Here is a 25815-nt window from a genome sequence, read left to right as displayed (position 1 = left end):
TACTTGCACATGTTTGGTATAAGAAATTTGATCTGTGTGAGACCTTTTTCATCACCCAATCAATGGGAAGGGAGCCAGAGTCTGTCTCCTTCAAGACTTGCTCTTTTCTGCAAGGGGAGATACCAGGTGACCTGTTGGCTACGAGACAAACACTAACAATGCCATAGAATTCTCACATGAGAATTGCCTCTTAGCTCAATACCTCCATGGTTCTGATTGTTGGTTTGTTTTTAAACAGTATCATTTGCATTAAGAATGTGCCAGGGAAAAAATAATCTCCTACACCAGCAGAAGAGTTAGGGATGCTTTGGTCCTAAAATAGTCACCATTTCTTTGTGCTAAAAGGCAAACCCAGGCAAGTGTTTGTCCCATTCTTCTGGGAAGCCCTTGCTGAGACCTTCAAAAAAGAACAGCCACCCAGGGAAAGATGAAAAGACTGAAGTGTGAACTGAATTTAACCTCAAAGTCCAGGACCAAAAACAGAACCCTTAACAAGAAAGAGAGCAGCTCAGATGAGGAGAAACAAGTTGTCCAACTGGGCTTTCAGTCTAAGCTCCTCTACTTCCTCGCTATGTGACCTTGAGCTCCAGAGGACAGAAATAGGATAAGGGCAGGGTGGATGCAGGAAGGCAGTTTGTAGCTTGAGAGAGAGGAAAACTTCCTAATAATCAGAGGGGTCCAAAAGTAGAATGAGCTACCTCAGGGGCTACGGAGTTTGTCCTCCCTGGAAGTCTTCAGGCAAGGAAAAGGGAGCAATTTGTGATTCCTCTGGGTCTCATCAGCAGATCAATAGCTAGGAATTATGGTACCCAGGGCAAATTTAATTGATTGGGGATGGGAAGGACAGGGGATGGTTTGTCCCATTTGGATTCAGTCACACCAAGAGAGGGGTCAGCCAGTCCCCTAAAGAGGCCAGCCCCAGCCCTCACAGACTATGGCTGACAACCCCTGACCCTGACCCAGCCACATCTGTGAATTCAGAAGCAGAGGAAGTATCATGGCAGGCAGTTCTACTTTCATCTGTCTGTGTGACCATGGGCAAGTCACTTTCTGTCCCTGAGCCTCACTTACCTCTTCAGGTAAACAATTAGATTGTAATCAAAAGTTCTCTCATGTTCCTTCTAACTGAAATCCTGTGGTTAGCATGTGTTCAAAGTTAGAGGAGCCTGACCTAAGGGATTTTACTATACAAACATCTGGCTGAGAATCACTCTGTTCAGGATGTTCCTTTTAGACTTAAGATGTTCTGCATATAATTTTGAAGGAGCTAAGTGGCACTAACTGGAAGTTGACTGTGGTCATGATATTAGCCAGATTCCTTGGTTAATGCTGAGATTAGCCAATGAATCATGACATTAGGTAGAATGTGTGGCTTTTAACTGCTACACACACACACACACACACACACACACACACACACACACACATAGTTGTGGATATTCAGGAGAGAAATGTTGGTCTTGTGAGGACTTCAATCACCTGGCAGATAGGAAGCCTGACAGCCAAATAAAATTTCTTGCCTAATCCCTTAAAATAATAACATTTTCTAGAGCCCTCTTTTCCTCACAGGGTAACTTCCTTATTCCCAAAATGAGTAGGAAACCACTGCAACAGAGGTAATCCTATAAAGGACATCTTCTCCTCTGCTCCTGCATATCACTGTCAAGACTCCCAAAGCCCATGTTAAGGGAAGAGGGAGACATATATCTCTGCCATATTCCAATTTCCTCTCTCCTGCAGGGGATGCTCAGACTTTGTTTCTAAGAAGCCTTACCTCAGCCAACTATAGATTGAGAGAATCAAATCCCCTCTTCTCCTGGATACTCTCTTCTCTGTAGGTTTTTGTTGCACTTGGCTGTGCTCTTTCCTGGTTCCCTTCCTACCTGTCTGAGCACTCCTCAGGCTTCTTTGCTGGCTCCCCATCCAGGTTGTGCCCACTGACCTTGGGTGTTCCCAGAGTTTCTGTCCTGGGTCCTCTATTCTCTTCAATGCTCTTTCCACTCTGCTATCTTCCTCCCTGTATTCTCTGAATCTGATACTTAGGATGGGGAAGGGCACAAAGAAACTCTCCCCTTCCCATTTTGCCCTCTCCTCTCTCCCTGCTCTCCAAACCCTAGATATCATAGGCAACAAAGTGAACTGAGGATTCATTGTTTGTGACCAGATCTGTAACTTAGTGGGTACCAGGAACCCTCAGCAAGGAAACTCCCTCTAGCACTAGAAATGTGCTTCTGACCTGTAACTTACAAGATTATCTGGGACACTGGCAGGGGTGGGGGTGGGGTGAAGAGACTTGTCTTGGGTCACATGGTCAATCCAGTCTATGTGAGAGGCAGGTATGGAGCCCAGGGGCTCCTGACTCCAAGCCCAAAGGTATATTCACACTGCCTCATTCAGAGAGGTCACATCACTTAAACTTCTTGTGTTCAATTGAATATTTTTAAATTTTATTTTATTTTTAATTTATGAACTAAAACAATTTTCATAACATAGCATAACTAAAAAGATGATTGCAGGGGCCACTAGGTGACACAGTGGATAGAGCACCGGCCCTAGATTCAAGAGGATCTAAGTTCAAATCCAGCCTCAGACACTTAACACTTACTAGCTGTGTGACCCTGGGCAAGTCACTTAACCCCAATTACCCCACCCCCCCAAAAAATATGATTGCACATGAAACAGCAATCTACTATGTACAACTTGCTATTCCTGCCAAATATACAACAAAGTTATCATGTAAATTTCTTTTTTTTCTTCCCTCCCCCCCACCCTAGAGATGGCCTCCATTAGATGCAAATAGGTGTGTGTATGTGTGTATACATATTTGTCTATACACAAACACACATATATATGTGTGTGTGTATATATACATATATAATTATTCTATACATGGTTCTATTTATCATTTCTTCCTCTGGATGCAGATAGGATCTTTCTTCAATGTCCTTTATATTTAATTTGGATATTTATAATAGTCAAAAGAACTTTTCATTAATTCAGTTAATTCAGCCATTCTTAAAACAATATTGCTGTTACTATACACAATGTTTTCTTGGTTCTGCTAATTTCACTCTTCATTATTTCGTGCATGTCTTTCCATATTTTTCTAAGATCATTGAGCTCATCATTTCTCATAGCACAGAAGTATTTCACCACAATCATGTACAACTTGTCTAGCCATTCCCCAGCTAATGAATATCCCCTCACTTTCTAGTTCTTCACCACCATGAAGAAAGCTGCTATAAACATTTTAGAACATATAGGTTCTTTTCCTTTTTCCCTGATTATTTTTGGAAATACCTAGAAGTGGTATTACTGGGTCAAAGTAATTTAATAACTCTTTGGGCATAATTCCAGATTGCTCTCCAAAATGGTTGGATCACTTCACAATTCCACCAACAGTGAATTAGTGTCCTAATTTTTACACATCCCCTCCAACATTTGTCACTTTCCCCTTCTATCATTTTAACCAATCTGATGGGTGTAAAATGATATCTCAAAGTTGTTTTAGTATGCATTTCTCTAATCAATAATGATTTTAGAGCATTTTTTCATATGACTATAAATCGTTTTGATTTCTTCTTTGGAAAACTGCCTTCAATTCAATTTAATTCAATTGAATCTTTTGGTAAGGAGGGGAAGGGGTGGTATTTGGACCCATGATTTCATAGGTAGAAGGAAATTCTTTGATCAATAAAGACTAGCATCTGTTTTGTTAGTCTTAAGAGAGCTAACAGGATCACATAGATTGAATTTGTCAGCAATAAGATTTGCCCTCCCCCCCAAGTCTTCCTGACTTTGAGGCTGGCTTTTTCTCTTTTATATTAGATTTATATATGTGTATGTGTGTATGATAGATAGGTAGACAGACAGATAGATGGATGGATGGATGGATAAATAGATGGACAGACAGGCAGATGGAAGGATAGACATACAGAAAGATGGAGAGACACAGGAAGGGAGAGAGAGACAGAGACAGAGACAGAGACAGAGACAGAAGGATCATGGACCTATGCTTTTTTTGGGGGGGAGGGGCAGGGCAATGAGGGTTAAGTGACTTGCCCAGGGTCACACAGCTAGTGTCAAGTGCCTGAGGCTGGATTTGAACTCAGGTCCTCCTGAATCCAGGGCCGGTGCTTTATCCACTGCGCCACCTAGCTGTCTCATTGATCTATGATTTTATTGATGTGAGAAACTCCCAGGGAGGAAATACCCCCCCATCACTGCAATTGGCAACTCATCCTGTAACTTAAAGTCTTGAAGAGTTTTCTGGGGCAAACTATACTTCTGTTACCTAAATCATAATTTTTTTTTTTGTTTCTTGGAGTCTTGGTTTTTGTCCTGACCTATAAACTCATGAGGAATCAGTCTCATGATTTCATGTCTTTTTTCCTCCATAGAGTGGAAACTCCTTGAGGGTGAAAATTATTTTATTTTTGTTCTTGCATCCCATCAACTTGCACTTTGGCTGGCACACTGTAGGGACCTAATAAATTCTTGTTGAATTGAATGATTGGCAGTGAACTCCTGGTGTGGAAATCTCTTCCTCCACTGGCGCAACTCAGCTGCATTTCTCTAATTAGAGTCTTAGAAAGTGACGTGGAAGGTTCCATGGCTGGTATGTGTCAGGAGCAGGACTTGTCACCAGGGAGGACTCCAAAGGTAGCCCTCTATCCATTTGGTAGTGAACATTTATATAGTACTCAAGGTTTGAAAAGCATTTTATAGATGTTATATCATTTGACCTTCATAACGGCCCTCTGAGGTAGATGCTATTATGATCCTTATTTTACATATCAGGAAACTGAGTCTGGCAATAGTGAGATGACTCACTCAGGGTCATACAGCTAGTAAGAGTCTGAGGGCAAATTTGAATTCCAGATCCGGTGCTCTCTCTACTGTTCCACCTGCTTCCATTCTATTTATTGTAAGAGCTGACATTTTTTAAGTATTCTAAGGACTTAATCCACAGTATCTCACATGAGCTTCCTGACAGATCCTACAATGTAAGTACTACAGGTCTTATTATACCAATTTTACAAATTAGGAAATTGAGGCATAGAGCAATAAAGCATCTTGTTTATAGACTAAGAATTCATAAATGTTGGACTTTTGTTTTTTGGGGGGTTTTGGGGGCTTTTTGTGGGGCAATGAGGGTTAAGTGACTTGCCCAGGGTGAAACAACTAATAAGTGTCAAGTGTCTGAGGCCAGATTTGAACTCAGGTCCTCCTGAATCCGGGGCTGGTGCTTTATCCACTGCACCACCTAGCTTCCAAATGTTGGACTTTAGAAGTCATCAAGTCCTCATTTTATAGAGACATAAACCAGGGCCCAGAGAGGGCAAACCATGATTACACAGGGATGGGTTTCTACCTCATTTTCCTGACACCAGCCTATTCATGCTGCCCTTTATAACTGCTCCATAATCAGTATTCTCTATTCATGATGCTTGGTATGGACCCAAAGATCTACTTCTCCATGCCTGGAATGGTCTTCCTCCTCCCCTCTAGCTTTTTCATCTGGCTTCCTTCAAGACAATCCCAGCTTCTGAAGGTCTTTCCTGATCTCTAGCTCCCACTCCCCTGCTCCAACCTCCTCCAACCCCCAACTCATGAATGTCTTCCCTCTCTGGTTACTAACCATTTACATTGTATACATCTTATATGTGCCTTGTTTTTTACATATTGTCTCCCCCATAAGACTGTGAGCACCTTGAGATCACAGACAATTTTTGCCTTGCTCTGTATTCCCGGTCCTTAGCACAATGTCTAGTACATGGTAAGTGCTAGTTGACTGACTGAGTGACTGACTTCCTCCTATAGTGAAATTCACCCGTTTTCAGTCCCCTGCCCTGTTCCTGGGGGTGGCTTCAAAGTTGGATATCTGGGAAGCAGTTGAAAATTCCACCAGGCTGTAGGTTTCTTTGTTAGTCACTAAAAATAGAGGGTTCGCATTATCTCTGGATCATTGGGCTAATTCAATTCATCTCTGATTATAGGTAGCCTTTAATAAGCCACAGTTCCATGGCCTGGTTCATCCCCCCACTGTATTCTTTAACACAGCAGAGCCCAGCCTAATTACCCAGGGGGCTGGCTGCTGTCTTCATACCAAAGAGAGCTCTGCCCCTTCTCCCCTTGACGCTGCGCCTCAGTGACATGGGAGCAGCCATTTCGAATCCCCAGAACAATGACATGATAGGATTTCTCAGGTCCCACCCGGTGGATCTCAGCTGCTCCCATTCTCCAGCCCAGCAGTCATCCTGAATCAAAGAGCAGTGGCTCTGGTCCCCTTGAGCTCCCATATAGCCAGGACCAAGGCGGTACAAGAGCTGTCCCAGCCGTGCTGGGAACGCAGTATTGACATTTATGGAATCCAGGTCACTGGGACTTTGTCTCCTCTAATCACCCTCCCCCCATCCTCCCCATATTGGGAGGCCTGTGAGAGGGTTTCTGGGAAAATCAGCAGGGCACCTGGCAGTCATAGAACCAAGAAACCCCAGAGCAGGAAGGTACCCCACTGGCCACAGACTCTAAATGGAGAAAGAGTCCTGATGACAGCACACCCAACCTACCTGACATCCCGTTTATCGGGTCTGAGACTATATCCTGACCCTTCCTGCCTCAGTGGCTCTGACAAATCATTTGGTTCCATGGGACCTAGTCATCTTTTCTTTTTTGTATACATATTCCTCAGACCTTAACATAGTGCCTGGCACATAGTAGGCATTTAATAAATGTTTATCGACTGACTGACTTTCTTATCTGAAAAATTAGAAGGTTGGGTCATTGTATCATAGATCAAGAGCTGGAAGGAACCCTAGGAGTCTTACAGTAGGGGATCTCAGAGCTGGAAGGGGCCTTAGAATAGGGAAGGGCAGAGCTGAGAATGAGAAGGCCTCTTAGAACAGAGGATGTCAGAGCTGAGAGGGGTCTTAGAAATCGTCCAATCTAAACCTGAGTCCCAGAGAAGGGTGCTTACTTGCTCAAAGTAAAAAGGCAGGAGCTAAGCCTGAGATGCCTTTTTTTTTTTTTTTTTTTTTTAGTGAGGCAATTGGGGTTAAGCGACTTGCCCAGGGTCACACAGCTAGTAAGTGTTAAGTGTCTGAACTCAGGTACTCCTGACTCCAGGGCCAGTGCTCTATGCACTGCGCCACCTAGCTGCCCCTCAAGATGCCTTTCCTGAGCCAGATCTCTGCCTGCCTCCCTCCCCCCACCTCCAAGCACAGGCAAGACTAAGCCCATAGCTCACTCCCTGAGAGAAGAGGCCCTGGGTTCCATCCATTCGCCTTTTGCTTCCCTCTGGGCAGCTGAGCTCCTGACAGCTGACAATGAGGGGCATTGTCTCCATGAATAGGGAGCTGCAGCTGCTGGGGAGGCGGGGAGAGGTTCCGTCTGAGGGGAGCACAAAGCACCAGAGTATCCAGGTGCTCATCAAATCCCCCTAGTCCCCCCACCCCATTCAGGCTGACAGCATCACTGAACTCTATCAAATCCAACACTAATAATGGGTCCTCTGGTCTCAGTAGCTCCGACAGTTATAGATCAAATCTTGCTCTTCTACTTTCTACCTGGGACAGCTCCGTCTGGTCTCTGGGGGATAATGGAGAGAATACCGTTTGTACTTCCTCACAAGGCTGTGGAGGGGAATACACGTGGAAGCCTAAAAAATCATAGAAATATCAACTGAGATTATTCTTAGAATCAGGGCACCTCAGTCCTTGCCCCAGCTTTGCAACTGACTTGCTGACGTCTTAAATAAGCTGTTAGCTTTCTCAGGGATTTGACTTTGGTTTTCCCCTGTGCCTGACACATAGAAGGTGTTTAAGAAATGTTTGTTGACTGATGGACTGAGAGGGTATGGGAGGAGTTTAATTCAAAGACATCTTCTGGTTCTAGTGTTCAATGCTTCTATAGTAAAACAGTAGAATTGGGGCTTCAGGATGGATACCACAGCTTCTTTTCAGCATTTGCTAAGAATTTGCTGTGCGACTTTGGGCAAGGTGGTTAACACCTCTGTGCCAAGTCTTAAAGAAAAGTGTTTTGATTGACTAACCCTTCCTTTCAGACCCCCAGGGGTTAATTCTTCTCTCCTTTTGGTTCTGCAGATGGCAGTGCCATTTTCCGAGGCTGCTTTCACAGGCCTGACAACCTGTCCTTGGCTTTACCTGTGACAGCCATGATGTTGAACATGTCCGTGGACAAATGTGTAGACCTCTGCACAGAGAAAGTAAGTGGACCAGTCATATCCAGGCTGGAGTTAATGGGGGAAGGGACGGGGAAGGAAGGGAGGGTGGGTAAGTGTATATGTGTGTATAGATGTTTTATGGGAGCAGTCCATGGTGATTTGATCATCCAGTGAATAAACTGAATTAATTTAAGTATTGACTGATTTGACCTCCTTGCATATGAATAGATGGATCAATGACTGTATGAATGAATCAATCAATGAATGAAAAAGCATTCATTAAGCACTTAGTATACCAAATCCTGCACTAAGCACTGGGACAAAACTAAAGATAGTCCCTGCCCTTTGGGAGTTTGAATTCTCTTGGGGAAGCCTCAGGAGTAAGGCAGTGGTGCCCAGAGAGGGGAACTGGGCCTGGAAGTTACCAAGAAGGGGATTAAATTTATGCCCCTGGATCTCCAGCTAGACTGTGAGCTTCGCTGGGTAGGATCTGGGTCATGAAATTTTCTCCATCCTCCAAGGTGCCATCACGGACTGGGACCATAAGCAGAAGTTAACAGAGGTCTTAAGCCCAAGAGCTGGAGGCTTTAGGAGAGTCCAGTTAGCCCAACCCCTCATTTTTTACAGAGGAGGAAACTGAGGCCAAAGAGCAGAAATCATAAGAGCACACATTGATAGCTGAAGGGAACTCAGAGGTTACCTCATCTAACACCCTCATTTTACAGAAGAGGAAACTGAGGGCTGAGAGGTTAAGTTATAGGTTCTTAGACTTCAAATATCATCTGGTCCAACCTTCTCATTTTACAGAAAATGAGGCCCAAAGAGATGAAGTCATTTGCTGAAGGATACACAGCTATGGTCGTAGACTTATAGATTTGAAGCTGGAAGGGAACATAGAAGCTATGTTGTTCCATTCCCTTTTAAACTGGAGAGACCTAAAACCTAAAGAAGCAATAGTTTCTCCAAGGTCCCCCAGGTACTAAGTTTCAAAGCCAGATCTGATTCGAAAGCCAGCCAACCCTCCTTCTGCAGTTCTTCCCTCCAAGTGGCTGTTGATTTCTTCCTGTAATTGAAATTGAAGGCAGCTGTGCCCTTTTCCCAGAATGAAGTAAATGTAAATCCTTTGTAAATCCCTTTTGCTCAGGAAACAAAGAAATCCTGGGGAAGGAGGAATGTTTGATGTTTAAAATCTAAATATGTGGTCACCTTAAATTAGAAGCTTTAGCACCAGTATTTGGGCATTAATCATTTGTTAAAGCATACCAGGTATTAGTAAAAAGAGAACACGTGGAGTTAAGAATGTTAAGAAAAGGCCTATCTAGCCTAGAGTTCCAACCTGGTCTGGTTCTTCCTCAAGTCCTCCACCATGAGCCTGCTTCAACCATGAATTGCTCCAGAAAACTGAGTGTGGAAGCTTTTTATAGGTCCAGAGCAGAGGTGGTCCTTACACACTGCTTCAAGTTGATTGTACAGCATCATCCAAATCCATTCACTGGACTTGAAGGTGGTCTCAGGTTGAGTTCAAAGTCCTTAGCTTCTGAAAACAATAACTTCTTAAGGGCTGGCCAGATGTGGTTACAATCTAATTAACTTTAAGTAGGCTTAGGGGCAGCTAGGTGGCACTGTGGATAGAGCACTGGCCCTGGAGTCGGGAGGGCCTGAGTTCAAATCCAGCCTCAGACACTTAACAACTTACTAGCTGTGTGACTCTGGGCAAGTCACTTAACCCCAATTGCCTCACCAAAATCAAAAACAAAACAAACAAACTTTAAGTAGGCTAATCAGCAAGCTCAATCACTCTCACTTAATTCAATCAGTTTAGATTAATCTGCAGGGAAACTTTTGAGCATCTGCTAAATCCCATTATTTTCTCACAAAGGGGAGTGGGAAGAAGAGGGTATGGTTGGATACTATGTGGGACTTATAATATTCCATAGCTCAAAGGACTATTAGAACATGGAATATGAGGGCTGGGAAGGACTTTAGAACAGGGGATGGGGCAGCTAGGTGGCACAGTGGATAAAGCACCAGCCCTGAATTCAGGAGGACCTGAGTTCAAATCCAGCCCCAGACATGACACTTACTAGTTGTGTGACCCTGGGCAAGTCACTTAACCCTCATTGCCCAGGAAAAAAAAAAAGAAAAGAAAAAGAACAGGAGATGTCAGGGCTGAAAGGGGCTTTAGAACAAGGAGTGTCAGAGCTGGGAGGGGCCTTAGAATAAGGAATGTCAGAGCTGGGAGGGGCCTTAGAATAAGGAATGTCAGAGCTGGGAGGGGCCTTAGAACAGAGAATGCCAGAGCTGGGAGGGGCTCTAGAACAGGGAAAGTCAGAGGTGCCTTAGAACCCAGAGTGTTAGACCTGGGAGAACCTCAAAACCAAAAAGATCAGAGTTGAGAAAGATCTTCCATTTGGACCACATAAACTGTCCACTGTGTTCATCTTAATACAGATGAAGAAACTGAGTCTCAGAAAATGGAAGTCACTTTCCTAAAGACCCATCAGTAACAGAACCACATTTAGGATCTAGGTCTCCTCACTCCTGGGATAGGACTCTCTTCACTCTAGCACAAGAGCCTTTAATGGACACATTCTAATACATTAGTGCCAACCATCTAGCCAGGTCCCTAGAAAATGGAACTTAGTCTGGTCAAAGTATGAGGGGAGAAAAGACTGGAGGCCTGGGGTCTAGATATTATTATCTCATCATAACTATTGCACAAGGTGGGTGCCACAGGTGTTATTATGCCCATTTGACAGAGAAGAAAATTGGCTCGGTCAAAGTGACTTGCCCATAGTCGCAAGGTGACTTTGCAGCATGTTTAGTAAGTGAACCCAGATCCCCCCAATTCCCTTAAATCCAAAGAAGGATTTAAGGCTTCCTTCAGCCTTCCTGCCATGAGATTGAGGGTGTACAGGCCATCAGCACCAGTCAACACAGGCAAAGAAACACATCAATGTATAATGGGCATTTTTTAGGCACTAACTATGTGTAGAACATTGCGCTGGACCCTGGGGGAGATAGGAAGTTTAGAAAAAAGACACGATCCCAGACTTGGAAATTACAGTGTGGTAGGGGAATGAAACACTACTGCAGGTGGCTAGAATACATTATTCCATGAGAAGTGCCTTAAGGAGAGCTATAGAATACAGTCCTATGGGAGAAAACCATCACCCTTCAGTTGGACTTTAAAGGATGGGGAGGAAATCGATGGATGCAGAAGGGGCGGGAGGGCACACCAGGCAGAGGGCACTGCTTGAACAAATACATGGAAGCCTTAGAGTATTGGAGTCAGAGGATCATAGAATTTAGAACTAGAAAGAAGCTGCAAAATGAATCAGTCCATCTCAAGTTTTTCTCTAGCACACTAAGTCTTTCAGAACACTTTACACACATGATCTCATTAGAGTCTCACTATAATCCGTAGATGTCGAGTCTGCAAATAATTATTATCTCTGAGGCTCAGAGGTTAGGTGACTTAGATAGTCATACAGTTAGCAAGGGTCCAGGGTGGGATTTGAACCCAAGTCTCTCTGATGCCAAGTTTGCCACTACAACATACTGGTTTTCCAAATTAAAAAAAAAAACCTGACATATCACACTTTAATATTTGCCTATTGCTTTGAATAACCATTAGGTTATTCAAGCCTAACAATAACCATAGGAGATAGGTACCAAAGTCATTATTATATATCCATTTAATAGATGGGGAAACTGAGGCTCAGAGATGTACAATTGCTTCACCCCACTAGTAAATGTCAGAGTCAGGATTCATTCCCGGATCTCAGTCTGATCCAAGTCCAGCATTACCCACTAAACATTCCTACCACTATGATTTGGGCTCTCTCCCTAAAAGAACAGTCCTAAGTGCCCAGAGATGTCTCCCTGCCTGCCTGTCCCCTGCAATTAAATCTGAGCCATAACTGGGCACCCAGTTCCGGGCGGTGTGGCTGCTCCCTCTGCAGGCTGGCTGAGCAAGGTGTAAATAAAGCAGGGCCCCTGATTAACCTGCCACCACTGAGGCCCGGCTGCGAAATTGCCTGTCAGTCCCAGAATGTTCCCTCATAACTCTGTGCTTTAAAATCCCAAATGAGGTCACGGAAGATGCAGTCCCCGGGCTTTTAGTGACCTGCCTCCCAGTGACAAATTCACACATTATTCAGCTGCTTTTGGAAAGAAGAATAGAGCAGCAGATGTATGCACATGTAAAAGGATTTGTGGGGAGGAAGAGAGGGAGAGAGAAAGGAAGGGGAAAGGAAGGAAGGAAGGAAGGAAGGAAGGAAGGAAGGAAGGAAGGAAGGAAGGAAGGAAGGAAGGAAGGAAGGAAGGAAGGAAGGAAGGAAGGAAGGAAGGAAGGAAGGAAGGAAGGAAGGAAGGAAGGAAGGAAGGAAAGAAGGAAGGAAGGAAGGAAGGAAGGAAGGAAGGAAGGAAGGAAGGAAGGAAGGAAGGAAGGAAGGAAGGAAGGAAGGAAGGAAGGAAGGAAGGGTGGAAGGGTGGGAGGGTGAGAGGGTGAGAGGGAGGGAGAGAGGAAACCATATAAGCCCTGTGCTAAATCCAAAATAGAAATGAGACATTTAGAAAGGTTCAACCTCAGGGGAAATGGTAAAGATCAGGAGCCCTGTTGTGCTTTTTTTAAGTGCATAATGTGTCTGGCACTGTGCTAGACACTGGGGCAGCAGGGAAGATGATGGTAATGTACAGCAGTTAGAGGAAGCAGCAGTAGGGCAGATGGTAAGGCTGATCCTTGAAGGAAACTAGGGAGTTTGAGAGATGGAGGTGAGAAGAGATTATCTTCCCAACAGAGGAGACCTCATGCACATAGGCTGAAGAGTTAGCATGTCAAATGTGGAGAATAGCAAGGAGGCCCGTGTCTTCAAATATGCCTCTATTCTGATGCAGAGGAATCAACCTGCATTGGGAGAGGAAGGAAGTCAAAGTCTTGGCCCATCTATTCCTACAGTTCCTGAGGGCACTATGGTCCAGGTACTTACCCAAGGTCCCACAGCCTGTATGAGTCAGAGATAGGACAGGAACCTAGGTCTTTCTGACTCTCTGACTAAACTCTCTGTTCATGATGCCAAGCTGCCTCATGTTTACTATTCCTATTCTTATTAATTCCTATTGCTGCTTCTACTACCACTACTAATTATAATAACTGATATTTACAAAAGAAAAGATAAAATAATAATGAGGAGTGAACCTATCAAAAAGAACTTAGATTCTAATACTTTCATTCAACCACAAAAAAGTCATATCCCCCCTATGTGAAAAAACTGAAAAACTCAATATAAAATGTTCTCAAAGTTTTAGTTCAGTTTTAAGCTATTAAAGCTAGCCTAAGAGGAGCTTACCCTCTGTCAAACAAGAGGACAGTAATAAAAATATTAATGATGACAGTAATAATGATATTTACATTAGGTTTTGCAAACTGCTTTTGGTACTTTATCTCATGGAGGTCTACACCAGCCTATGTATTGTGGGTTCCATGGGCACTATCCTCATTCTGTAGATGAAGAAGCTGAAACACATAGAAAGGTTGAGTTACCCAAAGTCACACAGCTTCTAAGTATCAGGAATGGGATTTCTGAGTCCAGATCCAGCTTGATGGTGGTAAGAACATGTAGGACCTGAGGCTGGCTACTGCTGTCCTGCCATCTCCAAGACCTGATCCAGGAATCACTGATTCTCTTTTCTCCCCCCAGGAGTACCCCCTGGCAGCTCTGGGGGGGAAGGCCTGCCACTGTGGTTTCCCCAATACTCGCTTCCACCTTCATGATCAGGAAGATGAGCAGCTCTGTGCCCAGAAATGTGGCGGTGAAGAATATGAGAGCTGTGGGACAGCCAATTATTTCATCGTGTACCAGACACAAGTGCAAGGTAAGTCTGACCTCTGTCCCTCAAGGATCCCCCTCCTGTCCTCCCAACCCAGCATGCCCCAAGCACGGCAGAGCTTGGACTAGACTTCAAGCCTGCCCCCATCACCCTGGCTTCATGGGTCAAATGAGATAATATTTGTAGAGTGCTTACTTAGCAAAGAGCCTGGCAAATTGTAAAGCCCTTTAAGAAGGCTTATTCCCTCTCTCTTTCCCAAGCATCAAATTACACTGTATATACTTCCTACATAGTTTGTATTTACTTATCATACACTTATGGAATATAAATTCCTTGAGAATGTCTTATTAAATTATGTTGTTGCTAACTTTTTTGTGGTTGGCGCATTGTGTTTGCTAAATTATTGGGGGATTAGGCTGGCTTTTGTAAAATATTGCTACTTACATATTAATTGCTATTTATATAATAATGGCTATTGCACCAGTTTAAGCAGTATTATTTTCTGGGTAACTAGTCATTTTTATTAATCATGCTAGCATATAATTAATAAAAGGGGTCAATGTCTTTTTTTGTGGGACAATGAGGGTTAAGTGACTTGTCCAGGGTCACACAGCTAGTAAGTGTCAAGTGTCTGAGGCCAGATTTGAACTCAGGTTCTCCTGAATCCAGGGCCAGTTCTTTATCCACTGTGCCCCCTAGCTGCCCCACAGTGACACTTTTGAATGTCAAAGATGGAACCCACTGAAAGGCTTATATGCCTTTGGAAGAGTGGGTGTTCCTGAGGGTAACAATTGACTCTGATTGGTTAACAGGTAATGATATTATAATGAGGTGGGCCTATTCTAATCAGGGACTGAGGAAGAGTAAGTATTTATTATTAAAGTATATTAAATATTAGAAGAGTATTGACCACGTGGCATTTAACACAAGCTGAACCCCCCCCCCCCCAGCGCCATATTTCTAAGAGAGAGCATATGTCCTAACAGCCTACCTTGTCCTAAGAGGGGAGTGCTCACCAACCAACAACAGATCCAGATCAAGAATGTGTTCCAAGATGGCAGGGGCTGGGAACTTCGTGTGGTCTCGACTTTTATTTTGATAGAGGCGTGTCACTACACACTGATCAAAGCTAATTGGTTAGTGTCCTTCATTTTCATTGGTTGTCGTGACTTGAGGGTGGTCCATTTTAAAATGAGCTGTACCATGAAGTGGTGCTGTGAGGGCTGCCGGCCTGGAGGTCCGTGAGGGGACCGAGCAGACGAAGTGCAACAGGACGGGGAGAAGGAGCCTGGGCTCCGGGCAGACCCCAGCCCCCACCCCGCAGCCGCCATGGGGAAGCGAAAGCACCAGAAGGATAAGATGTACATAACATGCGCCGAGTACACGCACTTCTACAGCGGCAAGAAGCCCGATCTCCCCCAAATTTCCGTCACTTACCTTTTGATCACTGCAGCTTGTCGCTGCAGCCGTTTGAGTATCGGGTGTGCACTCCCGACCGAGTCGTCTTTGACTTACTGAATATTATGTCTTGGATAAAGAAGGGTGGGACCAACCTTGGCTGGATGCCAAGTCTCTGATCAAGCTGAACTTCGCCAAGAATAATGAAGGTAAATACCACTGTCCAGTGCTGTTCTCCGTCTTCACCAACAACTCCCACATTGTGGCGATCAAGCCCACCGGCAACGTGTACACGTACGAGGCCGTGGAGCAGCTGATCCCCAAGACCAAGAACTTCAAAGCCAGCTGACAGATGAGCCCTTTACGTGCCAGGATATCCTGATGCTGCAGGATCCCACGAACCTGGACAAGTTTGATGTCGCCAATTTCTATCACGTTAAGAACAATCTGAGAGTCCTGGGCCCGGATGAAGAGAAAGCCCGGCAGGACCCGACATATTATCTGAAAAAACACCAATGCTGAGACCCGAGAGACACAGCCGGAACTTTACAAAATCTTCAAAGGGGATGAGATCCTGGCCGCAACTATGAGGGCTCCGGAGAAGAAGAAAGTGGACAAGCTGAATGCGGCTCATTATTCTACTAGGAAGGTCAGCGCCTCCTTCACATCCACAGCCATGGTGCCCGAAACGACCCATGAAGCAGCCGCCATTAATGATGATGTTGTCCGGTATGGGCTTGTGAAGAAGGGTTATGTCCGGCTGCACACCAACTAGGGGGGCCTCCACCTGGAGCTGCACTCCAAAAACATGTGAAAACGTCATCAAACTGCAAAAAGAATTATTACAACGGGACGATCTTCCACAGGTCAATTCGAAACTTTGTGATCCAGGGTGGGGACCCAACTGGTACACGGACAGGGAGCGAGTTCTACTGGGGAGTTCCAGCCCAACCTGTTGCACACAGGCCAAAGCATCCTCAGCATGGCCAACTCTGGGCCTAACTGCAACAAGTCCCAGTTGTTTTTTTTGTTTTTGTTTTTGTTTTTGATATCACTTTTCAGTCATGCGCTTACCTAGACAAGAAGCACACTATCTTTGGAAGAGTCGTTGGTGGTTTCCATACCCTCATGGCCTTGGATAATGTGGTGAGTGACCCCAGACCTGACCAACCCAAGGAGGAGATTCGAATGGAATCTGCCACGGTCTTCGTGGACCCATATGAGGAGGTGGATGCTCAGGTGGCTGAATAACAGAAGAAGAACAGGCTGGAGGAGGAGCTCTCAAGGTGAAGGCGATGGCGGTCTGTCAAAGCCGGACACTTCAGGGCCTCAGGCTTACCGTCAGGGAGTGGGCAAATACATTTCCCCCAAGCTATGAAGCAAGCTGCAGAAGAGCCCTCCGCCAGCGCCACCGGAGCCGTCAAAAAGAAACCCAGTAGGGGCTTTGGGGACTTCAACTCCTGGTGACAGCCTGGGCCTGGGACACCGCCTGAGCCGGTGCTTGAGGCCCAGCACATGCCTTGGCTTCCAGGAGGATTAGGGAACAGTCTTTGTAGAGGGGGGCACCAACAGAAGGGGGGTCATCCTGAAATAAAGCAGGATGCTTTAAAAAAAATGAGTTGTACCATGATGACATCAGGGTCTAATGGGAGAGACCCCCTGATCAAAGCCATTCAGATGGGTGTGCTTTGATCCCCTCATTTCACTGAGATAGTCATAATGGATTTCTTGGGAGGACCCAGTTCTGGTTAGGTTTCTCTTCCCCTCTGCCCCCCCCCAACCCTTTAGAGAGGTAAATTTTTAGGAGGGAGTTCTAATCCTGTGCAGGACATACAATAGAAATCCATTATGAATAATTATTGTCTCATAAGAACATGGACTGTCTCCTTTTTGTTTCCTTATTCCTGGTGTGGGTTGATAAATGCTTGTGGAACTAAATTATATAACGGGCAGCTCACTACCTCCCAAGGCTGCCCACTCCTCTTTTGGACAGATCTCATTGCTAGAAAGTTCTTCTAGTCATCATGCCTGAATTTGTCTATTTGCATCCCAGTTCTGCCCGCAGATATTTGGGGATAGAATAACAACAATAATGTCAATAATAGTCATAAGGGGTAATCATATATACACACACACACACACACACACACACACACACACACATATACCTTGAGTCTTGCCTCAGACATACAGAACAGTAGAAATGTCACTGTGGCTGAAGTTAGAGGATTTGCATTCAGATCCCCTCCTAATTAACCATCTGAGCCATCTCGGTCAAGTCTTTTACCCTCTCTAGGACTCAGTTTCCTCATCTGCAAAATGAAGGCATTGGACTAGACAGCCTCTGAGGTTCCTTCCCTCTAGAACCCTATCCTAGACAAACCAGCTGGGTGACCATGAATAAATGAATATAAAAGCATTTATTAAGCTCTCCCCATATGCCTGGCTGGGTGGCCCTGAAGTGCATAAAACACTGGGCTTGAAACAAGAAAGCCTCATCTTCCTGAGTTCAAATCCAGCCTCAGACACTTACTAGCTGTGTGACCCTGGGCAAATCACTTAACCTTGTTTGCCTCAGTTTTCTCATCTGTAAAGTGAGCTGGAGGAGGAAATGGCAAACCACTCCAGTATCTTTGCCAAGAAATCTCCAAATATGGTCACAGAGAGTCAGACACAACTAAAAAATGACTCAGCAACAACAAATACACCCTGCACTTTGTTAAGCTTTGAAATAGAAACAGCAGGACAATCCCTGCTCTCAAGGAGTTTGCATTGAAATGGGGGAGATGACACATCGAGGAAGGCTCAACTTTAGATAGTCCAGAAAGGCTTGAGAACCTGATCACGAAGCAGCAGGGTAGATGACAAGGTCCACAATTCACTTAAACTCTCTGTGAATAGCTCTCTAAGACTCTAAATTGCAGGGCAGTTGCCAACCTTTATTAGGAAAAGAAGTTTTACTTCCAAACCAGGAGTTGCCTGTACCATGAAATCGCAATAAAAATATTATCCCAAGGGATCATAGATTTAAAAGTGAAAAGGACCTCAGAAGAAATCTAGTCCAAGCCTGTATATAATCACATTACCTGGGTACAAGTCCCCCATTGAAAGTTTACTGGCCTTGTGACCTAATTACATTTCTGATCTCAACTTTGATGGGCCTTTAACTATCCATCTCTCATTGGATCCATAAAGTGGGCAGAGTGGGATGAATGATATTCATTTGACAGATGAGGAGATGAGATACATAGAGGTTACAATGATTTGCCCAAGGTCCCATAGTTAATCAATGGCAGAGGCCAGAAAAAACTAAAATTCTATTGGTTCATAGAATCACTCAGTAAGACACTGGACAGAGGCCAGCCCATGCCTGTGTTTACCAGATGTCCAACATCGTTCCTATTCCTCCTGACCCCCAGTGTGCCATGTTGTACATGCTCCCCCCAGACTGAAGCTCTCTGCTATCGCTCCCCTTACACAGAGGAGCCAACCAGGCTTGGCAAGGAATTGGCCTACCTTGCCACCAACAGCTGGGGGGGGGGGAAGAAGCATGTCTTTGTTTTCTCTTCTTGGCTGCCTTTTCTTAGCCTTTTCTGTGGGTTCCCGTGGGTCCACTTACAAAATCTCTTTCTTTCCTTCCCCAATTCTAATCAAGGATCACCCAAGTATCTTCATAGACCTTAAATGTAGAATGTCAGAGCTGGGAAGGGCCTTAGAACACAGAATGTCAAAGGACACTTAGAACAGAGAGTGTCAGAGCTGGGAGGGATCTTAGAACAGACAGTATCAGAGCTGGGAGGAACCTTAGAACAAAGAATGTCAGAGCTGGGAAGGGCCTTAGAACAGAGAATGTCAGAGCTGGGTGGGATCTTAGAACACAGAATATCAAAGTACACTTAGAACAGAGAATGTCAGAGCTGGGAGGAGTCTTAGAACAGAGAATGTCAGAACTGGGAGAAGCCTTAGAACAAGGAATGTCAGAGCTAGGAGGAACCTTAGAGCACAGAATGTCAAAGGACACTTAGAACAGAATGTCAGAGCTGGAAGGAGCCTTAGAACAGAGAATAGCAGAGCTGGGAGGGACCTTAGAGCACAGAATGTCAAGGGACACTTAGAACAGAATGTCAGAGCTGGGAGGAGCCTTAGAACAAGGAATGTCAGAGCTGGGAGGGACCTTAGAGCACAGAATGTCAAAGGACACTTAGAACAGAATGTCAGAGCTGGAAGGAGCCTTAGAACAGAGAATAGCAGAGCTGGGAGGGACCTTAGAACATAGAACACAGTATCTCAGAATCATAACCTTTGGGAGGTAAGGAAACAATCCCAATGAAGTGAAGCATCTTACCCAATGTGCCACAGTCTGCAGCCAATCCAGGACTAAAGCGACCCGGCTCTCCTGACTCCACATTTCATGTCCCCTCCATCTACCCCCTTTCTCTCCAGAGAATGGACCATTTGCTCTCAAAGATCCAGTGCTCTGTTATACCTCGCCTCAACCCTGACCCTTTCCCCAACCTCCCTGCCCAGGTCTTCAATGTCAGCTCCCTCCACTTACCCAAGCCTCTGACTGTGCTTTCTTTGCAGACAATCGCTGCATGGACAGGCGGTTCCTCCCAGGACAGTCCAAAGAGCTCATTGCCCTGGCTAGTTTCCCTGGGGCAGGCAACACATGGGCCAGGCACCTCATCGAGCTGGCCACTGGTTTCTACACGGGCAGCTACTATTTTGATGGCTCCCTCTACAACAAAGGTGAGACTGGTCATTTAGAAGGACCTTTCAGTATGTTGGGGGTGGTGAGGAAAAAGAACACAAGATGAAAAGTGCGATGTTTAAAATCTAAATGTGTGGTTGCCTTAAATTAGAAGCTTTAGCACCAGTCTTTGGGCATTAAGCATTTATTAAAGCATACCAGTTATTAGTAAAAAGAGAACATGTGGAGTTAAGAAAGTAGAGAAAAGACCTATCTAGCCTAGAGTCTCAGTCTGGTCTGGTTCTTCCTCAAGTCTTCCACCACAAGCCTGCTTCAATCATGAATAGACCGAGCAAACTGAGTGTTGAAGCTTTTTATAGGTCTGGAGGAGAGGCAGTCTTTACACACTGCTACAAGCTGATTGGTCAGCATCATTCAAATCCACTGGGTCACTGACTTGTGTTGGTGTCATAGGGAGTCAGCCAGGTGGGGCTTTAATGGAATTAACTTTAAATAGGTTAGGGGCGGCTAAGTGGTTCAGTGGATAGAGCACCGGCCCTGGAGTCAGGAGTACCTGAGTTTAAATCCAGCCTCAGACACTTAAACACTTACTGGCTGTGTGACCCTGGGCAAGTCACTTAACCCCAATTGCCTCACTTAAAAAAAATAAAAAATAAACTTTAAATAAGTTAATCAGCAAAGTCAATCACTCTTAATCAGTCTCACTTAATTCAATCAGTTCTAAATTAATCTCAGGTGGGGCCTTTGGGTATCTGCCAAATCCCATTATTTTTTCACAAAAGGATGGAGGGTTCTGCAAGAAGACAGTCATGTTGATGGGGGTAGAGGTAAGGTCAAGGAAGGCTTTGAGATACTGCTTGGAGAGGCATGGAATTTCAACTTAGAACATTGTCTTGCTCATGAACGACACCATAGACCAAGCCCAGACTGTAAAGTCCAAACAAAAGCACCATTGGGGATGAGGAAGAGGTGCCATCCCTGCCCTCAGAGGGCTTAGAATCTAATCATAATGATTTTTCACATTTCCATATAACTTAGAATTACAAACTACTTTCCAAGATTTCAAGATTTACTCTTAGGCCCAGGTGTGGGCCCCCCTCTATTCCAACGAGTCCCCTACCACTCCCAAGCACTTTATGTCAGAGACTTGACCTAGAACTAGTGATAGGCAAAGGTATTTAGAAATCAATTCTTACCCCTCTGTCTGGCATTGAATATTGATCCATTATGACAAGGAGGGAAGATCATCATGACAGCTGAAGGTGAGGATGGATTGCAGTGGAAAGAGAATTGAGGCAGGGAGACCTAGGAGGAGGCTGCTTCAACAGTCCAGGAAAGAGGTGATGAAGGTGTGAACTAAGGGGGTGGTTGTGTGAGTGAAGAGGAGACATAGGTGAAAGTTTCTGAAGGGAGAAATGGTGATAGGTTTGATCATAGGTTAAAAATTGGGTGAGTGTGAGTGAGGACTCAAAGATGTCACTGATGTTGGGAGCCCAGGTGGCTGAGAAGATGGTGGTGCCCTCAACAGAATTGGGGACTTTCAGAAGATGGATGGGTTTGTTGTTGTTCAGTCATTTTTCAGTTGTGTTCAACCCCGTTTGGGGTTTTCTTGGCAAAGAAACTGGAGAGTCGTTCACTATTTCCTTCTCTAGTGAGGAAACTGAGGCAATCAGGGTTAAGTGACTTGCCCAGAGTCACACAGCTAGTAAGTGTTTGAGGCTGGATTTGGTCAAAGACAGTACACTTAACAAACAAACAAATTATACACACAGATATGTATGTGTAGATAGATAGATAGATAGATAGATAGATAGATAGATGTGTATATATACACATTCTATATATTTTATATATCAGACACTGTTAAGTACTTAAATATAATCATATAAGTAAATCACATGAATATTTATACATAAATATATATATATATATATGATTAATTAGTGAAATGTCTTTCATGAGATGATTTTTCAAATCCCTTCTTCAGTAGCAGGGGGAGTGTAGTTATTTTTTTTGTTTTGTTTTGGTTTGGTTTTTGGTGAGGCAATTGGGGTTAAGTGACTTGCTCAAGGTCACACAGCTAGTAAGTGTCAAGTGTCTGAGGCCAGATTTGAACTCAAGTCCTCCTGACTCCTGGGCTGATGCTCTATCCATTGCACCACCTAGCTGCCCCTGGAGTGTAGTTATTAAGGATCATCTTACCTGGGTGTCCAACACTGCATCATCACAATCAGTCTCTGCCAATCTCCCCAGTGAGAAAACCCAGAGTGAAAACTGAATATGCTCCTCAGAGCTCTGTAGACCAAGAGGACAGTAGCTTCCAGGCAGACAGGTAGGGGTGATGTGGAGCCAAGCCTAGGGGTGGGAGCCCTCTACCTTACCTGCCTCCTATTAGGAGGCCATGGAAATAGGCTTAGCCAGTCAAGAGGGAAGCTCTGGTCAGTGTCCTGGTTTCACACTGCCTATGCCCCACTCTGTGCCATCAATTATCAGGGCATTGCTCGGCTCCCACTGCCTGAGTGTAGAGTTCTACATCAGAAAATCCTTCAGCTTGGAATCAGATTGACAGAATTTGAGTCCTGCCTCCTCTATTGATTGGTGGAAAAAATGCTCCCTCTGGAATTGGAGGACCTGGGTTCAAATCTCAGCTATACCACTTAGTAGCTGTGTGACCTTGGACAAATCATTTGATTTCTTTGGACCTTACTTTCATCATCTATAAAATAAGGATCTTGGACTGACTACGTAGTTTCCAAAGTCCCTTCCAGCTCTAGAAGGGGATTGGACTAAAGTTGACTACTTTTTTAAATACAGACTTATGATGTTATTGTTATGGAAACTCCCCCTCCCCTCCCCATGTATAAGAGGCTCAGATGAGATGGTCTTTGAGGGTCTTTCCAGCACTATGTCTATGATCTCAACGAAGATGGGCAATTTGTGATTTAGAGTCTTAGAGAGTATCATTGGGTCACTTAAAAATGAAGTGGGGAGGGGGCAGCTAGGTGGTGCAGTGGATAAAGCACTGGCCATGAATTCAAGAGGACCTGAGTTCAAATCCAGCCTCAGACACTTGACACTTCCTAGCTGTGTGACCCTGGGCAAGTCACTTAACCCTCACTGCACCCCCCCTCAAAAAAATGAAGTGAGGATTCAAAGGAAAGCAAATAAAACAATACTTGCCCTCAAGGTGATTGCATCCTAATTGGGGAGACAAACATGAAAACAGCTCAGCATGTACAAGACATTTTAAAAAAATAAACAAAAATTGGGAATGGATTCTTTTTTGTATTATTTATTTTAATAATATTTTGTTTCCCTCCAATTACATGTAAAAACAAATTTGAACATCCATTGTTTTTTTTAAAGTTTTGAATTCCATATTCTATCCCTCTCTCCTCCCCCCCCCCCGACAGTAAGCAATCTGATAAAGGTTATATGTGTGCAATCACTATAAAACATTTCAAGAATAGATGGGCAGTAGTCTCAGAGGGGAAGGCTTAGTGTCTGGGGGGACTGCAACAGGTATCCTGGAAAAGGTTGGATTTGAACTGAGTCTTGAAGGAAGTCAGGAGGCAGGGTTTGAGAGGGTGGGGCATTCCAAGTAGCATCAGAGGTGGATTTGAATCCAGATTCCTGGACTCTGGTAAGACTCTGTACGAACCCTCTCTCATTCTGCTTCCGTGTAGTTACTTCCAGTGACGGACACCTCACTGTGTTATAGAGAATCATTGATTGTCAAAAGTGTGCCTCCTTATGGAGAGTCAAAAGTTGCCCCCCTCTTCTCTTCATTCATTGCTCTTGCTTTTTTGGGGTCGAACAGAACAAGTCTAGTCCCTTTTCCCTATTAAGATGGTTGGGTCCAAATCCTACTTTTGCTTCCTGAGCCCTCTGTGACCTTGAACAAAGTATTTTGGCTATTTGGGCCTCAGTTTCCCCATGTGTAAAATAAGAGGCATGAGGTCCCTTCCAAGTCTGGCTCTATGATCCTTGGCTAAGGCAGGCTAACTGGTAGATAGAACCTTGCTAGAAATGAGCTTGCTCCAGGGCTAGACACCAGACAGCTTGTGACGATTAAAAATGTGAGACATAGTTTCTGGGTAATTCAATCATTTTATTAATAAGGCCATTGGGTTATCAGTAAAATGAGGTCTATAGCCATCTCTCTCAGACCAAAGATTCCTAATGGTGGCAGGGTCCCAGATTATATGCTCTTCGAGGAGGAGGTGTTCCGGAGGGATGCCTAATCACTTCTGATTGGTCAACTTAATTTGGGAGATGGCACTCAAAGTTGGGATGGGTGCTCAGGAAGCTCAGACCACCATCTGTCTCTCTCTTGCCTTAAAAATTCTGGGGAGGCAGCTAGGTGGTGCAGTGGATAAAGCACCGGCCCTGGATTCAGGAGGACCTGAGTTCAAATCTGGCCTCAGACACTTGACACTAGCTGTGTAATCCTGAGCAAGTCACTCAATGCTCATTGCCCCACCAAAAAGAAAAAGAAAAAGAAAACCGCAGACCTCTTGCTCCATCATTGTGTTCGTTGTCCTTTTTCATTCTAGAATCTGTGGTCTTGTCAGGACACACCAGGGAGTGGAGGAGACATATTCCTTCTCCCCTCATACCTCCACTGAACCATCCTCAGTCCATCTTCTACAAGGATCAAATGAGATAATATTTGTAAAGTATTTAGCACAGTGTATGACATATAAAATATATGGAATGTACACATGCATGTGTACACATGCATGTATACATATGTGTGTATATATATGTGTGTGTATATACCTACACATATATTTGATAGATAGATAGATAGATAGATAGATAGATAGATAGATAGATAGATAGATAGATAGATAGATAGATAGTAGGTACTCTATGAATGCTTATCCCCCTCTCCATTCTACCCTCTGCAGACCTAAATATGAGATAGAGTCATGGAATGCTAGATCCAAAAGGGATGAATGAATGAATGAATGAATGAATGAATGAACAAAAAAATCTATTAAGTGCTTACTATGTGCTTTGTACTGTGCTAAGCATTGGGGATTCAGAGAAAATTGAGCAAGTTCATGGGTACCAGGAGCCCAGGTCCTAATAAAGGGAAGCAGGACATATCGGGGGGAGGCCAGGAAAGAATGTTTGGGTCTGGGAAGTTACAGGAAGAGGACATGGGACCATATGACCATGGGTAGTTGTGTTCTTTCTGGGAATGATCACGTGGACTTATTGCTCAGCTAGACGTGGAAAGCTGAAAAACTTGGGGAGGGGTGATTGGTGCTATACTATGACAAAGGGTAGAGAGTCACTGTCTGGGATCAGCATTGGGTTATAGAGGAAGAATTCTCCTTAACTATTCTGCAGTCACCTAGTTCCAGCCTTTCATTGTAAAGATGAAGAAACCAGGGTCAAGAATGGGAAAATCACTTGGCCAAGAGTTACACAGAAAGTTAATGGAAGGTCAGAGAATAGGAGCAGGTCTCTCAACTTTTTTAGTGTCCTTTGCACCATACACATCCTCTTACTAAAGGTGAGTAAGAGGATGTACCCTCTCACCATCCCCTGCCTCTTCTCTTTCCTTTTCTCTCGTACTCTCTCCATCTTTTCTGAGGAGGGAGGGAGGGAAAGAGGAGACAGAGGAAGAAGACAGATAAAAGAAATAAAGAGGAGGGAGAGAAAAAGAGACGGGGAG

At 44.4% G+C, this 25815-nt stretch overlaps 1 protein-coding gene and 1 pseudogene across 5 annotated transcripts in view; both read left to right on the top strand.

Annotated features, from left to right (window-relative positions):
• WSCD2 (WSC domain containing 2) overlaps positions 1-25815 on the top strand; it is a 141454-nt gene that overhangs the window by 100564 nt on the left and 15075 nt on the right. For all 5 annotated transcript variants that reach the window (XM_043975093.1, XM_043975089.1, XM_043975092.1 and 2 more), the window contains 3 exons: positions 8106-8227; positions 13888-14062; positions 20000-20164. In XM_043975093.1, coding sequence (XP_043831028.1) covers positions 8106-8227; positions 13888-14062; positions 20000-20164 — 462 coding nt within the window. The remainder of the gene's footprint in view (positions 1-8105; positions 8228-13887; positions 14063-19999; positions 20165-25815) is intronic.
• On the top strand, positions 15347-16882 carry LOC122734339 (annotated as a pseudogene).

This window comes from Dromiciops gliroides, chromosome 1 (genome assembly GCF_019393635.1).
Source record: "Dromiciops gliroides isolate mDroGli1 chromosome 1, mDroGli1.pri, whole genome shotgun sequence".
In the NCBI taxonomy this organism is placed as follows: Eukaryota; Metazoa; Chordata; class Mammalia; order Microbiotheria; family Microbiotheriidae; genus Dromiciops; species Dromiciops gliroides.
This window is presented reverse-complemented; position numbering and strand designations above follow the sequence as displayed.